This window comes from Perissodus microlepis, chromosome 18 (assembly GCF_051167445.1).
Source record: "Perissodus microlepis isolate ML-2025 ecotype Zambia chromosome 18, ASM5116744v1, whole genome shotgun sequence".
Taxonomy (NCBI): domain Eukaryota; kingdom Metazoa; phylum Chordata; class Actinopteri; order Cichliformes; family Cichlidae; genus Perissodus; species Perissodus microlepis.
In genome coordinates, this window is record NC_140478.1 from 6349184 (window position 1) to 6365209 (window position 16026).

A 16026-nucleotide genomic window follows, 5' to 3' on the forward strand; every position below is an offset into this window, starting at 1 on the left:
TTCACCATTCACATAAAAGTTTGCCTCATCACTGAACAAAATCTTCTGCGTGAACTGAGGGTCCTGTTCCAATTTTGGTTTTGCCCATTCTGCAAATTCTGTGCGCCCATCTGGGTCATCCTTGTTGAGATGCTGCAGTAGCTGGAGTTTGTAAGGGTGCCATTTGTGAGTAGCTAATATCCGCCGAAGGGATGTTCGACTAATGCCACTCTCCAGTGATATGCGGCGAGTTCTACGCTGTGGGCTCTTGCTGAATGAAGCTAGGACAGCCACTGATGTTTCTTCATTAGTGACAGTTTTCTTGCGTCCACATTTTGGCAAATCCAACACTGAACCAGTTTCATGAAACTTAGCAAGCAGTTTGCTAACTGTAGCAGGGGAGATGGGTGGTCTCGTAGGGTGTCTTGCATTGAAATCTGCTGCAATGACCCGGTTACTGCGTTCACCAGATATCAACACAATTTCGATCCGCTCCTCACGTGTTAACCTGTTCGACATGTCAATGGCTGTGCACAAAGAGAAACTTGTAAATAACTCATGAAAGAATAAAGTTACATTGAAACCAAGCACACCATTGTTTTTCTTGTGACATTACCAATAAGTTTGATGTGTCACATGGCCCTCTTCCTATTGAAAAAACAAAAGTTGTATCCAAGATGGCCGACTTCTAAATGGCCACCATGGTCACCACCCATCTTGAGGAGTTTGCCCCCTCACATATACTAATGTGCCACAAACAGGACTTTAATATCACCAACCATTCCCATGTTATTACAGTGTATCCATATAAATGGCCCACTCTGTAGATAGAATATATGAGCACTTCATTTTTAAAATTAAATCATTAAAAGATAAAAACCTTTTTTTCAGATGCACAAGTACACACACACACACACACACACACACACACACACACACACACACACAAACAGCATCATATAGCCTATTGCTCTATTGTCATCAAAATCAAAACTGGCCATTCAGTTGTCTAAGAATATTTCAACAACCACTTATACACCTTATGTTTGCAGTGATGACGTACACAGACAGCAATTCAAGGCTGAGGTCTGAGTTGGAAAATGGGACAAAGACGTCCCAGTGACTGGTTCTTTAACTGGGACAAAAGTGAGACAGCGTCCTGCCTGAAGGTGTGGAAACAAGTTTTTATGACAGTCAGGAGTCCTTTGAGAAAAGCTTTGTAATGAACATCTTTATAAATAAACAGCTTAAGCAGTACAGAACAGTGTGGCCTCTAGAACACAGTAAACTGAATTAGTGAGCTTCTAAAGAAAAAAAGTTCCACTCAACACATCGTGAGTTTTGACCTGTCTGAGTTTTCCACTCAGTTCCAGTGGGCCCGGTTAACAGCTCGACCCTGATGAAATCTTCTGACAGTGTTCTGACAACATGTTACAGTTTCTCAGACTTGGCGTCTTTTGGAGTTTCTGCAATTTGTGAAGTTAAATCCAAGTGATAACCAGCACAGCTGAGTGTTGTTTTTCAAAAGGCCCCGAGACAAGTCCAGCTGCCTGTGTCTGTCTCCAAATGTGACCTAAATGTCTGCTCATCTTAGACTGCAAATGAGCGATGGAAGAAAAACCATCAAAATAAATATGCCGAGTGTCATAAAGGGAAAACCTCTCGGATGGCCACGGTTTTCAGCTGGCAGGAATGTGTGCCCACGTGTTGTGCCCTTATACCTTATGGATGCAGCGTGCTAACCAACCTTGTTAACATTAGCAAATAACTTAGCACTCCACAGCCACTGGTCTCAGTCACTTCTGGCTAGGGATGTTTGATTTGTCTAAATGTCCCTTAGCAAGTTGCACCTTCACTAGATGCTTTTGGTAGTTCTCAAAAAGCTTATGGCATAATTCTCACTGAGTTTTTGACCACTCTTCTTGTAAAAATTAGTAGAGTTTATTTAAAAATAGCTTGGTTTTCTGGCACATACCTGGCTTTAATGCATACTCAATAAAGTAGGGGCAATGTCAGGGCTTTAGTAAGGCGTAACGTTAGCCTGCTTTGTCCATTTCAAAACCAGTTTGTGTGTTTTGGATTATTTAGCTGCTGGATCACCTGGGTCTAAACTAAACTGTAACTGTTGATTTGAAGTTAAAGAGTTTGGTGGTAGTCCTCTGTAATTGTTCTAGCTATTTTACACCACAACCACTGGAAGCACAAAAACCCCAGAGCATGATGCTACCACCACCATGCTTGATAGCTGGTACAGTGATTTGAACGGCTCACTTTTACTCCTCCAAACCAAATAGATGACCAAATGCTGGATTTCTCTGTCATGAAGTTGACTACAATTTTACAGAAAAAAACACTGCCATGAAAAATTACATCACTCAACAGTTAACGATCATACCTTTAATGAAGCTTCACCCTCTGTTAATAGAACTACAGGAAGTCCAGAGAACTGTTAGGAATCTTTTAGCTGAACCGGCTTAGGCTTATTTCATTCCAGGTTCAAATGTCACCCAGCGACAGGCAGTGGTGTTAAAGCCAAGCGTTATCTCCACCAATCAGGTGTCATCCCTCTGAACTGTTTCCAGCTCAGCTGCCAAACAGGCGCTTTACTTAAAAAAAAAAAAAAGAAAAAAGCTAAGCATTTCCTAGTATCCAATCACAATCTTCAAGGTATTTACTCTCTTAGAATTTAACAATTTCGTAAATGGGGGCTAAATACAAAGCTACATTTTATTACACAGAAATCACAGGCATCATTATTTAATCATAACAAGAGCTCAAAGGAGAGGTCAGTTAATCCAAAATTGTGTTTTTGTCCAGGAGGCAGCTAAGAACGTCCGATAAGCAGATTCTAGTAAATCCATTTGTTGTTGCTGATGCTGATGTTGTTGTTGTGAAGGATTCCAGCAAACATCACGTGACCTGACTGAGCGGTTTAAGGGTGCTGACTTCTGGGGTTTCCTTCAATCCCATGTCTGGTTCACAGACGGGACACCAGGTTGTTGTTACTGGGATTGTCCACAATCCCAGTAACAACCATTTTAGATGGTATTGGTTTGATAAAATTCAAATTTTATTATGAAAAGATTTCTGGCACTTTAATGGTGTATTTGAAAACCACCATTTAAAAGCAACTCTGACCTTTTCAACAAATTTCCTTTGTTTGTCAATAAAAAATATTTCAATTTGCCTGTTTTTTTATTAGATATATATTAAAAATATTTAGGTGTATGCATGCTTTATTCTAAGAGCCAAGGATGCAAGGGATTTGATCATTCAGAGGGACAGATTCCATGCATTTTGGGGAATTTGATCAAATAAATGATTGTTAGTGCTTAAAACACCCTTTAGCTGTACATTTAAAGCATTTAAGACAAAATCTGTTAATTTGTCCATTAATAAATTTTACATTTGGGCTGCACTTTAAATAGATTTTAATTTTCCCAGAAAACACATTTTAAAACATCCAGTCATGTAATTGTTAAATGTAAGTTTGCTCCCTTACATAACCCAAAGTGACCTAACCATAATAACAGAAATTGATGACAAATTGACCGTTAATATTTCAGATGAACTTCCAAACTAACAGAAAGGTCTGGAAAGTTATGCTGACATTTATATTATTTATTAGTTAAAAGCAGTGTTGGGACTAACGCGTTATTAAGTAACGCGTTACAGTAACTACGTTATTATTGTGGTAACGAGCACGGTAACTAGTTATTATGCCAAAACCGGGAACGCGTTACTCGTTACTGGGATTTAGATAGGCTCGTTATTCGTTACTTCGTGTGGTGGCTATCGCGGAGCTTCCACAGATTCAATAACATTAGCAAGTGGTGGAAGCCAGCAGGTGGATGAAGGAAAAGGGAGGCAAGAGGAGAGACCCGAAGCGGCCGCTGGTCCGAGAGTGTCAGGTGAACTGAACTTCAGGTAAGAAGTTATAACCTGCAGTCCATCTGGGTCAGATATGAACCAAGTTTAGGTGGAGTTTATTTTCGTTATGCTGACTTTTTCGTACTGCGTGCTAGCTAGCATGACGGAGTTTCTATACAGCTGGGTGGGTGCTATGTTACTGATGTTGAACTTTATTTTGTTCATAAGGTTAATTATTAGAGTTGCCAACCGTCCCGTAAAAAACGGAATCGTCTCGTATTCAGAGAAAATATTACGCGTTTCGTATTGAGGTGAAAAGGAACACAGTTTGTCCCGGACTTCAGCTACAATGAAAAAGACACAAAGCTGGAGTTATTCTGTGTTTACGCTGCACAGCTGCCTCTTCTTCTCTCATTCTCTCACCCTCCCTCTCCTGTTTCTACTTCAATCATGAAACTGATCAATGATCAGCCGATTGGCTTTTCTCTGTTGTTTATTTATCGCCCACTTTGCGCCAGAAAGAGGAAACCAGCAGATGTCGCGGTAAACAACAGCAGCACTTTTAAGCTTGATCAGCTGTTGTTAGAATTTATTTAATATTAATTTCTAGTATCAGCTGATGTTTGCTGGAGCCACAGCTGTAAAGCTGCTGGTCATGATATCGGTTTGGATATGTGGTGAGAGGGAAACATGCAGATGAAACCAGGAGATGTCCTTACTGAATCATCAGAGCTGTGATGGAGAAACAGGTTTACCTTTTAGGTGACATGAATGAGTTGAAGGGAAGTTATGAACTGTTTCTGAGAGACAAATAACACCAGGATCCTTTTCTAAGTAGCTGACAGCTGGTAACTGTGCAGGGGCGGGTCTAGTAAAGTGTTGCCAGGGGTCCATGTAGGGCATTAAAAGGGAAAGGGGGGCACAAGGAAATACTTTCTTATTCTCATTTAAAATGTCTCACTTTTAAAAAAATAATTATCTGAGTCTTACAACAAACAATTGATAGATTGATACATATATACCATCAGAACAGTGTACATCACTGTCACAACAGTGTTTATTTTCATTCAAAGGCTTTATGATTTTTCCTATAATGGTGGGCCGGTCTCTAGTCAAAATGCCCGGGACGATTTTTTTGTCCCAGTCCAGCCCTGTATGCAGCTCATCTACAGTCTGGTGTTACCTATATCTTCCTATTCAGAAGGCAGAATTTCCGAGTTCTGAGTACAATCGAAAGCACCACGACTGCAGTTTTTGTGTTGGATGTAAAAAGCAGGCTAGGATAGAATCAGGTGTGGGATTTCTCTTGTGGAAATGTGCACATTATTTTTTCCTTTCTATTGGTAGGTGGCACAGTGCACTTGTGGCAAGTAAGCAAGCTAGAAGACTGGCAGTCTGGCTGGGTATCCAGTTACGGAAGCAACACATTAACAAGAGAATTCTGAGTAAAACCAAAGTTACTTTCCCTAGTAACTAGTTACTCTGAAAGTAACGAGTAACTTGAAGTAACTGAGTTACTTTTGATAGAAGTAACTAGTAATGTAACTAAGTTACTAATTTAAAGTAACTTACCCAACACTGGTTAAAAGATTCCCATTGGGTCAAATCAAAAAGATGAAGAATTATTTAGCCATCAAATGCTTATATCTTATGTTTGAGATCATTTTAATGAAAAACAGTCACAGTTTGTTAAAAATTACAAATGTTACTTCAGCAGCAGCTAAAGAATTTTAACTGTCGAATAATACAAATTTGTTGAGCCTGGGAGCATTTACAGCAGTACAATGGTGCGCGAGAGGCTGGCTGAAAACATGCAGAAACATGTCATCCAGTACAGAGCGCCAGTGTGGACGTGCAGCAGCGAAGCAGCGCCTTTGTTGTTAAAATGGAAGCTGAATGAAAAGTAGAAATCCAGCTTCCAGATAATTAAGACTGTTCAGCAGTGAGTGTTATTAATATGTACAAAAATACACAGAGCTCAAAGCAGCTGATGAGAGGGGGAACAGCAGCAGGCTTTCATTCATCTCACTCCTTTGTGTGGGTGCGGTAGTAACACACTCTCTCTCCCTCTCTGGCTCTCTCTCTCTCTCTCTCACACACACACACACACACACACACACACACACACACACACACACACACACACACACGGAGGCTTTTGTTGTGGCCCCCGTATTGCGTAAACAGTGAAGACAAATGAACAAAAATCACCGCTGATTGTCGACAGGTAAGACTAAAGAGGCTTGGGCTGTGTGTCAGTGGGCCATCTGGGAATAAAGTGACAGGCTGAGAGAGAGAGAGAGAGAGTGTGTGTGTGTTTGTGTGTGAGAGGGAGAAAGAGAGAAATAGACAAAGAGAAAAGGTAACAATGAATCAGTGCTCTTTAGAAATGGAGATCAATTTCCACATGGTCGCTTTAAAGGCTTTGGCAGGAGAATAATATATAAGTGTGTGCACTTCTGTGTTCATGTTTGTGTGTCCGTGAATCATTTCATCGTGCATTTGTGTGTGTTTTATGTGCTTATTTTGTGCACAGAGATTGAACAGGTGTGTGTGTGTGTGTGTGAGAGTGAGTGAGTGAGTGAGTGAGTGAGTGAGTGAGAGAGGGTGCCTTTGAAGGAGGTCCAGGCTCCATCTCTCAGCAAATCAGCAGGCCAGAAAATCCAATCTGCCTGGAGAGACAGCAGGCTGTACATCATCTGCCATGGATGGACACTATCAGCGCTTTATCAGTGACCACCCCCTTACAAATACACACACACACACACACACACACACACACAATTTTTCAATAAGCACATGCATGAAAGAACACACACAGCCCACTGTGACAGAGACTGATGGGCGTTATTACCATAGTGGTTGTGTGGAGGGATGGAGGGAGGTGGAGGCAGGAAGTGAAACTCTGGCTTTAGTCCGAGGACCTTGAGACGCTAATGCAGATGCTGACAGCTGTGACAGTCTCTCTTTGCCGGTGATACCTTAGTATTCCAGCATGTACGCCATGTTGATATTAACCTCTGTTGTCACTAAGTTACTCGCAAATGATCCTATGTCATAGCGTCACACTCATTTGAATAAGAGTGGATGGGTCCCCAAGGACCTCGCACCATTGATGGAATTGAAGAACGGCGGGTGTGGGAGGAGGGGCTTTCCAAAGCTATGTGACCATTAAAGAAACTGCTCTGATGGTATGACTTTAAATTGTGTCATTAGGACTGAATAAAATCCCCCCCCCAGAATGGAGAAAAATAAATAAGCTGAAGGTAAAAAAAGAAAGAAAGAAAAAAATGAGCGAAAAGGAAAAACTTTCAATGTTCACGTCCTCAGTTTGCTCACTATAGTGCTAACATGTTTTTCTGTTTACACTCAAAAGCTGTCATGTGCGCTTGCTTTGTCACGATTCCAGTTATGTTTGGACAGGTTAGAGGACCACCAGTGTATATATGGCACTGCCATATACTGTATATAAAAGATGGACATCATTTCTGACTCTGAAGTCTAATTAAAATACATTTTTCTTATATATTACCAAATCACAACAACAGTTGCCTCAGGACATTTTGTATTGTAGAATAAAGATGTACAATATTACAGAAAAAAACAACAACAATTTTAAAATAAAATAAAATTGAAGAAAAACAATTATTACAGTAAGTTTGTGGTCTAAAAAGCTAACTTCATATCTCACAGAAGGTGGTTGCTGAAAATCTTGGCTGTTCAGAGTGCTGTATGTGTGTATTAATGGAAAGTTCACAAGGAGTCAGTTTAGGCTGGTTTCAGTCTGAGCTAAAAAGAACAACTGTTGCTCAGTGGTCCAAACTGTTGCAGATGAAAGCGAGTTTTGCATTCCTTTTGGGAACTAATTTCCCAGAGCCTGGAGGAAGACTGGAGAAACACACAATCCACAGTGAAGTCCAGTGCAAGATTTCTGCAGTCTGTCGGGTGCCACGTCATCTGCTGGGGATGCAGGTTGGTCCATTCTGTTTTATCAAGTCCAAAGTGAATGCAGCAGTCTACCTCATGCCTCCATCTGCTGACAAGCTTTATGGAGATGCCGATTTCCTTACTTAGCACCAGCCCACAGTGCCAAAACTGCTACCAAACAGTTTCCTGACTGATCAGACAACTCGACTGGCCTGAACCCCACAGAGAATATACAACAAGAGAAAAATGAGCTTAAGGTTGCTATTACAGCAATCTGGGCTTCAGTAACAGCTCAGCAGTGCCACAGCTGATATCCTGCATGAAACCACGTCACACTGATGTAATAGTTCACGGTAAAGGAGTCACATCCAAGTAGTGAATGTAGAAGCTTGCACAGACAGGTCTTGTTGTTGTGCTCGGGACAGGACGCGCACTTAGTTTAGTTATCCAACAGGATAAGTGTATGCAAAGGGAAAAGTACACCAGAGAAAACGTGTGATTGGTTAAAACGCAGCTCGTTTGCTCACGTGTTTAGTGTTTCTGTGTCTGAGTAAATATAAGTATGAGCGGGAGGGGCAGAGCGAGACAGGCTGGGTGGGGTAGGGTGGGGGGCAGTGGAAAGTGAGGCGAAAAAAAGATTGGGCTTATAGCAATCACTCCTCCATCTATCTGTCTGGATAATTAATATAAATCTGCTCATTTATCTTCAGCCAATCAATCTAGATTTACACTTGCACATACACACACAGGGACGTGCACACACATACATGGAGTTACGAGCACACTTAAATGCTTCTTGATGCCCTGATTGTCTGCTTATATGGCTCTGCAGAAATCTGTAATGAGAGAGAATGAAGCAGTGAAGGCGGGATAGAAGAAAAATATTCTGATTAGATAAAAATGAGTGAAATATTGATGGAACTCTATCAGCCTCCGTGTGCTTCATTTGCCACTCAGGCAGATTGGTTGGATGGGTGAAATTGTAAGGCCTGCACCACAGCAGCTGGGAAGAATGCAGGCTTTTAGCCACTTTGGATCACTTGCTGTCACAGAGTTTGAGATTTGTTAAATGTAATTCAAGTTTCTTACAAGTTGGGCATTATATATTCACAGTTTTGCTCATTATCTGTGTATTTCAAGTTTGAAATGAGTTAAGGGAACACAAAAGTCTAACTGGAAAGAAAGGAGAGATGCTTAAAAGAGTAGTTAAATCACACTGCATGAGAGGTAAAAAAATAGAAGGAGAAGTTGGTGGGGGAAATACTGAAGTCTTACCACTTGTTTCACTTCCGGTCCATAATATCCACCCACGAGAGCTTTGCTTTGGAACTGAAATGAAAAAACATGATGAAGCAAAACTCGAAAGAATCAGCACAGAAGTAGAACAAAGATAAATAATCAAATGTAGCCTGTTTGTATGACTTACTTTTTTCTTTTTGCCTTATTGTTATTTTTTTATTCTGCTGTTTTTGATGATTACGACATATTCTGTCCCATGTTGATCAACCTTTTTGAGTTCAGGTCAGACCAGTTTGAATGGCTCATTCATTAGAACCTGGTGTTTGGGGGGGAAATACATGAACATAATGGGATTTCTCTTAGGAATAACCTCCAAAAACAATTTTGTGCAATTTCCAACTAGTAAGACGATATTAGTACTGAATTGAAAATATTAATTAACTTGGGCATGTATTGGTAACAGTTCCAGGTATAAACAATTTAAGATGGTTGGAGGGTTTTTAAATATCACCAAGTAATAATTTAGGATCAAATAATACACTTTGTACAACTAAATACGTCGATCTAGCTTCATCATAGGTGTAGTAGGCAGTAATTGATTTGTTGCTAGATGAGTACATTATCGAACTGGTTAACTTTCACTGAGACGCCGCCATAATGGTTTCCATGATTGTGTTGACAATGTCCTGAGGTCAGTGAAGGGGATTTTCCACTAACAGGGCAACCTTTAAAGATGGCTGCGCTATGCCGAGCTTTTCAATCTTTTGTGATGTATTAAATAATTCAAGAGTGTCCGCCGGCAAACTTTAAACTAATGTATGTTGGCTCAACAAACAACATCCTGGTAATGTGTTTCACACTTTATTCATAGAAAAGCACTGAGATTCCAACACAAATCAATATAAAATGGTAGTAGCGTTACATAAATAGTAATAAATTCTCGCTTTATAGACAGTAGCTCAAGAAGTCGCACAAAAAAAAAAAAAAAAATTACAAAAAAAGAAAAGGTGTTGATGATAAGCTATGATACTTCTGTGGCAACAAATACTGGAGATACCTTTTCATAATCAGTAGCACAAAGAGGCAACAAACACTTTCAAATATCCCTTAAGTTGGAAAGAATTCAAAAACAAAAACTGGGAAAACAGTAGGTGAACTAGATCTCTACCAGCAAACAGTACTTCTCCTACAAACCAAAGACAGACGGGGACAACAAAGAAAAACGCTCAGGAACTGGCTGAGTTAGTTAATAAAGAAGGAAAAGAAAAGCAAGGAAAACTTTGCTGCGATGCTGTCAGTGAATGCATTACATAAAGGCAGCCGACTGGAGCTCCCCGGCAAAATTATCTTCCTAATATATTATCAAAAAAAAATAAATCAATGTGTCATTTCATTATCCTCATTATGTAGAAACCTCGCAGCTTTATTTCGTTTTCTGCAAGCTACTGTAGCGCACTGATGTCAACGTGTTTCAGGATAGTCGCACTTAAACGCAACTGGCTTTAAATCCAACGTGCTCCTTGTGCGAGAGGGATCGAGGTGTTCAAGAACATCAGGGGAAAACAAAACTATAGAAGACCTGAACTCAGCCAGTTTAATGAGGTGAAGAGGAACTGAAAAAGCATTTTTTTAAAAAAAAGTTAGAAGGAATGAGCACGAGGTCATCCACAAGCCGTCTCTTTTTTTGTTCGTACAGTTGCCGTTTCTAGACATTTGCGTATCGTTTCGTCTCACCACAGTGTTGCCGCACAATACGACACCTCTGAGAAGACACTGAAGGCTTTAGTCCTGATTAAAGAAAACCAACAAACAAACAAAACAAATAAAAAAATTAACAACTTTTGTACATTGATCGACCAGAAAGGCATTTTCCACCGTCTTTCGCTTTTTCGTCTCCTCTAAACGTTGCAGCGGAAACAGGCCGGCCACTGTGCACTGTCCAAATACAAGCGTGATGGGTCTCCTTTTCGTCCGCAACACCCCCGTCCTCATTAATAGTGGTTCAACCCACTGGGTCTCTGCACTCAGTTTTAAGGGGGTATATTAAAGAGGGGACAACACCATCGAAGTGGTTCTGCATAGTCAGGTTTAGTAAGAATCCGTTTACAAATGAATGCCTTCCTCATTTTACTCAACTTCAAATAACATGCTCACTTTTGGAAAACACCCCCCAACCCCCATCTTCTATAAAATACAAATAATAATAGCTATTATTGCAAAAAAAAAAAAGCCAAAAAACAAAAACTGAAAGAAATGTACACAGGAGCACCTGAGAAATGCCTTGAAGTCTTTGCTCTTACAAAAAAAAAAAAAAGCAAAAAAAAAAAAGCTGTCAAACACCCCTGTCCAAAACAATTCAAGTACACCCCGTCAAAATCATAAAAACAAAGAACAAAACCATAACATACATCATAAATAATTATAACTTTACAATTTTTTGAATTGACACTTTAGTATTTACAATATCTTAAATGCTAAATGCTACTACTTTTTGTTTTGTTTCTTTAAGTGGTGTCCCTGAGAACTGAGTTTAGCCTCTCTTCTTTTTGCTCAGTTTTCCTTTTTTCATTCCCATTCTTCTATCTGCATTTCTTCAGATCCAAAAAAAACAAAAACAAAACAAAAAAAGACAGAGAGAAAGAAAGTAAAGGCCCAGAGTTGTGACTGACTACCCAGGTTTTGGGTGAAGGTAGCTCTTGTGGAATGTAAAAGCAGACAGGAAAATGTTCCTCCATTCAAAAAGTGTTCTACCAATAAATAAATGCTGAAGCAGGCAGGAACGCACTGAAGAGGTATTCGTGTGAAGTGCTTTAAACGATGACATTAAGTCTGACCAGCAAAAGATTCAAGCTCTTTCTGTACTGCATTACTGCCGTTAACAACAACACTTTGCCACTGGGTAAGAAAAAGGGGGCATGGAGATCCCCCATAAAGAGAAAACGGCTTCCTGTGCCAAGATATGTGGTCTCAAATACATACAATGAAGTCATCAAGTAAACTCTAGTCTTTGAGTTTGCACTGCAGCCCTGTGAGAAAGTCAAGGAGGACTCATCTTCACTGTCGATGATGATCATGACCAGCAGCTTTCACAGTTGACTTTGCGTCTTTTCCATCACAAGACCGAGAAACTGAAGGAAAGATGACGGGGCTAGTCTATTTACTGCTGCTCACCTGATATTTAACATTTTATATTTATGTCTTTTTAATTTTGTTTATTTAGGTTTTCAGTGGTTCTGAACACACTACTTGAATACCTTTAATATTTTTGTCCATGAAGCGCCTTGAGGCGACTTTTGTTGTGATTTGGCGCTATATAAATAAAATTGAATTGAATTGAATGTGGGACCAGCAGAGTAAGCTAAAAACAAAGCTAACTAATGACGCCAACGCAGTGGGGCAACAAACTGCAGTTCTACGATAAAATACCCAACAAGCCAAATATTACATGTAAAATTAGTCTGTTGCAGCTCTAGTCTTTCTTTTTTTTTAATTTTGCTTGGACTAAAAGATTCTGGGGAGTAGATTTTGTTTTCATTTTAATGAATGCATGCCGCTAAACCAAGCTAGCTAGCCAGCGCTAGCATAAGCAACTTCCCGCTCTCATCCAAAGAGGGTCACATCTGGTTAAAATATTATATATAATCATAAAATTTTATACAATTATTGAAATCTCTTTATCATCAAGCAGCAATAATAAGCTAACAGCACACTGACATTAGCACATTATATGCGTTCTCTGTTGCCTGGGTTCTCTCTGGGTGGTGTGGCTTCCTCCCACAGTCCAAAGACATTAATTGGTCATCCTGAAATAGCAGTTAGTGTGAATTTGAGTGCGACCTGTCCAGGGTGTGCCCCATCTATCACTCATGACAGCAGGGATATGCTCAAGCAACCCGGCAAACCTGAAGTGGACAAGTTGTTATGAAACTGCATGGATGGATGGATAGATGGATCCCCCCACCCACTTGGCTAAATTGTATTAAATTTTCATTATTTTTTCAAACCCCATTTAAAGTCCCTTTCAAATTTGTCATAAATAACACTGCTAGTTTCTGATAAAGTGACACTGTGGCGGCTCTGTGTAGACATAGTCATTGCAGGCATGTCACATTTACTGTATGCATAAATTAAACTGTATGTTAATTAATGAATAATGTGAGATGTTTTCTTACTACAACATGTCACTACACGCTGTCTTACTCCCAGTATGTTCTGTATGGAACCTTTGGCATCTCTGCCTTTAGTACTTTGTTTCAAAGTGGAATGTGTTGTTAGTGGAGGTATCTGAACCCAGACAACGATGTTCATCTAAACCTAAACAGGTGGTTCTGGTGACTAAACCCATTCAAATATTGAGCTGAAATGATCGCAGTTAAAAACCAATTGCTAAGCCAAATTTCACAATGAGACATGATGCCAAAGGAAACATTTGCAGATGTTTCTAAGCCCAACTTAGCAAAACTAGCATGGTAACATCTACAAGAAATGCACTTTATGTTGGTTAAGACACATGACCACAGAACTCAAACTTCATTCTGCGGTTTTAATGATTACTGAGCCAGCATCATGAACCAGCTGAGGATGCATTCCTTTGAGGTAATGCATCTGATTTCCAGTTCTTGTGATGGAAAAGGGACTTCGGCGACATGCAGAACTAACAGTCAGTGAAATCAACAAGGCCCCAACAGGTTCCAACGCTTCTTTGCACAACACCAGAAAGTGAACTTGTTTTTAGTGATAAAAACGAAGCTGAGGCTTGATTTATATTGCTTGCTGACTAAATCTCAATGTAGTGATGGTGAAGTGGGTGCTGGAGTCTTGCACGTTTAAAAGGTTTTGGCCACAAATAGCTGAAGAGCAGTGCAGTGGATGAGACTCCACCGGTTCTCACAGTTGTATTTTGTCACTGTAAATAAGCTTATAGGAGGGCATAACAGATATACTGTATTTATATATAGAGATTCGACTACCCTACCTTAGCTAAAGCAGCAGCCTGAACGTCACTGTCAGACGTCTGGATTTAAAAACACACACCCTGTGAAGCATCGTTGGACTTCCTATTTTAGATATTTGTCAGAAACCAGCAGGTGAAGGTTTTTAAATCTGCAGGTACTGACTTCCCCCACAGAGAGACCACATGGGGAGTTCTGTATTCTGCCCTCTCTACTCTAAAATGCCCTGAATGAAACAAAGAGGACATTTCTGATCAAAAAGTTAAAGCTGACAGTACAGTCGAGGTATGACAATAACACTATGTGTGTTTTTGACCTCAGTGGATTTTTTTTTGGGAATAACATGCTTCTTCCACTCTGAAAACCTCTCCTTCGTCTTAACCCCAGCTGAAAGCATGTTCTGGCTCAACAGTACATACAGCTAAATCATTTGGTTTTCATATCATCATGTACCCCCACAAAACTAAAGTTTGTTTTGCTTTTGCAGTCACATTCTTTTGACTTTTTTTCCTTTTTTTAAACACTAAATTTAACATTAGTAGGAGGGCAAAATACTTTGTTTTTCTAGTTGCTTAGTTGACATTTCAAACCTTTTCCCCCCTTTTGCAGTCTTAATGAAGTAGAGCAATGTACTGCGAACACTTCCTGGTTCACATTCAAGAAAGAGAACAACAGGATAAAACCTCAGTCAGCAAATGGCTCAAAATACGTGAAAATAAAAAGAAATAAAACTTAAATTAGAAACACAGAAGTGTAACTGCTTCCCCCAAGAAGAGGGTCTCTGTGAGAGAAGGTCAGTAAGGTCAGCCGAAGCGCTCCCTGACCAACATCATCAGTTTCTTCTTGCCCTTGTAGATCTGTTTCAGGTTGTCTATGAACTGGGCAAACTGAATGTGTCCGTCCTGTGCCAGCAGAAAAGTCTCCCGCGCTTTGCTCAGGAACTCTATGAACTCTCCATAGTGCCGTGGACTGATGTGCGTCAGCCGAGAGTGCGTGGTGTTGATATACGCCGAGATCGTGGCGTCCAGGAGCTGGCGCAGCGGTGCCTTATCCGTGGACATCAGCTTCCCAGAGTTCCTTCTCCCAGGAATTCCAGCGAGACCCGGCGCAGTCATAGTGCACCGCCGTAGAATGTCAGACAACACCGTGGCGCAGTGCACGCTCTTCACCACCAGCGGAATAATAGCCGCAAGCTCATTCTTCCCCAGCGAGTGGCTGAGCGCACAGGCCCACAGCACGTCGTTAATAGCTGGGTGAGTGTCTTGGTTGTAGGCCAGGTTGAGATGTGTCATGGCCAGCGAGGCCAGCTTGAACGACCGCAGGGGGTATCCTCTGTGCTCCATGTACCTCGCAATGGTAAACAGCTGCGAGTAGGTCATGCCCGTCGACGCCGCGTCAATCACGATCTGGTAGGCCGTCTCGAAGGCGATGTGGTCCTTCTCGCAGAGCGTCAGAGCTGACAGGGCGCAGTTCTGGGGGTCCTTCATGGCACACTGCAGGGCCAAGGTCCTTGCGCAGCTTGCAAGCTCCTCCCGCTGGGGGTAGTCGAGGCTGAGGCGCAGGATGGTGTTATGGGACATGACCGTGGCCGCCACAATGCTGGTGGCTTCGGTGGGCGTGAACAGAGTATACCAGCTTTGTAAGATGCTCACCAGTGCCCGCAGACCTGATGAGAGGAGAAAAGAGATTTACCATTCAGTGCTTGTGACCAGAATTGCTCACTATTCACATCAGCAAGCTCGGCACTTTGAAGTGCTGTCCAGATGTAGAGTGAGCACTACTATAGCTTATATGGTACACTCAAATGCCTCATGAACAGCAGCCCGGTGGTCACTACCAAACGACTGTATAGCACCGTGCACTGAGATGAAGGATTAAGGAAAGAGAAAACAGAGCGGCACTTCACACTCAGCTTTTCAGTTAGGAGGACTTGGAAAATGAAGCCATGTGTACCTCGACCTATAATCGTCCCAAATTGCTAAAGTTACTAAAATCATTAAATCATTTCATTACACTTGGTATAATTTTAGTCTCTATTCTTAAAAAGATTATGGAGGCA

At 40.9% G+C, this 16026-nt stretch overlaps 1 protein-coding gene across 1 annotated transcript in view; it reads right to left on the reverse strand.

The window, feature by feature from the left end:
• Positions 1-9860: 9860 nt before the first annotated feature.
• zswim5 (zinc finger, SWIM-type containing 5) overlaps positions 9861-16026 on the reverse strand; it is a 64981-nt gene continuing 58815 nt past the window's right edge. The window contains exon 16 of the mRNA XM_084911832.1: positions 9861-15633. Coding sequence (XP_084767958.1) covers positions 14771-15633 — 863 coding nt within the window. The 3' untranslated portion in view covers positions 9861-14770. The remainder of the gene's footprint in view (positions 15634-16026) is intronic.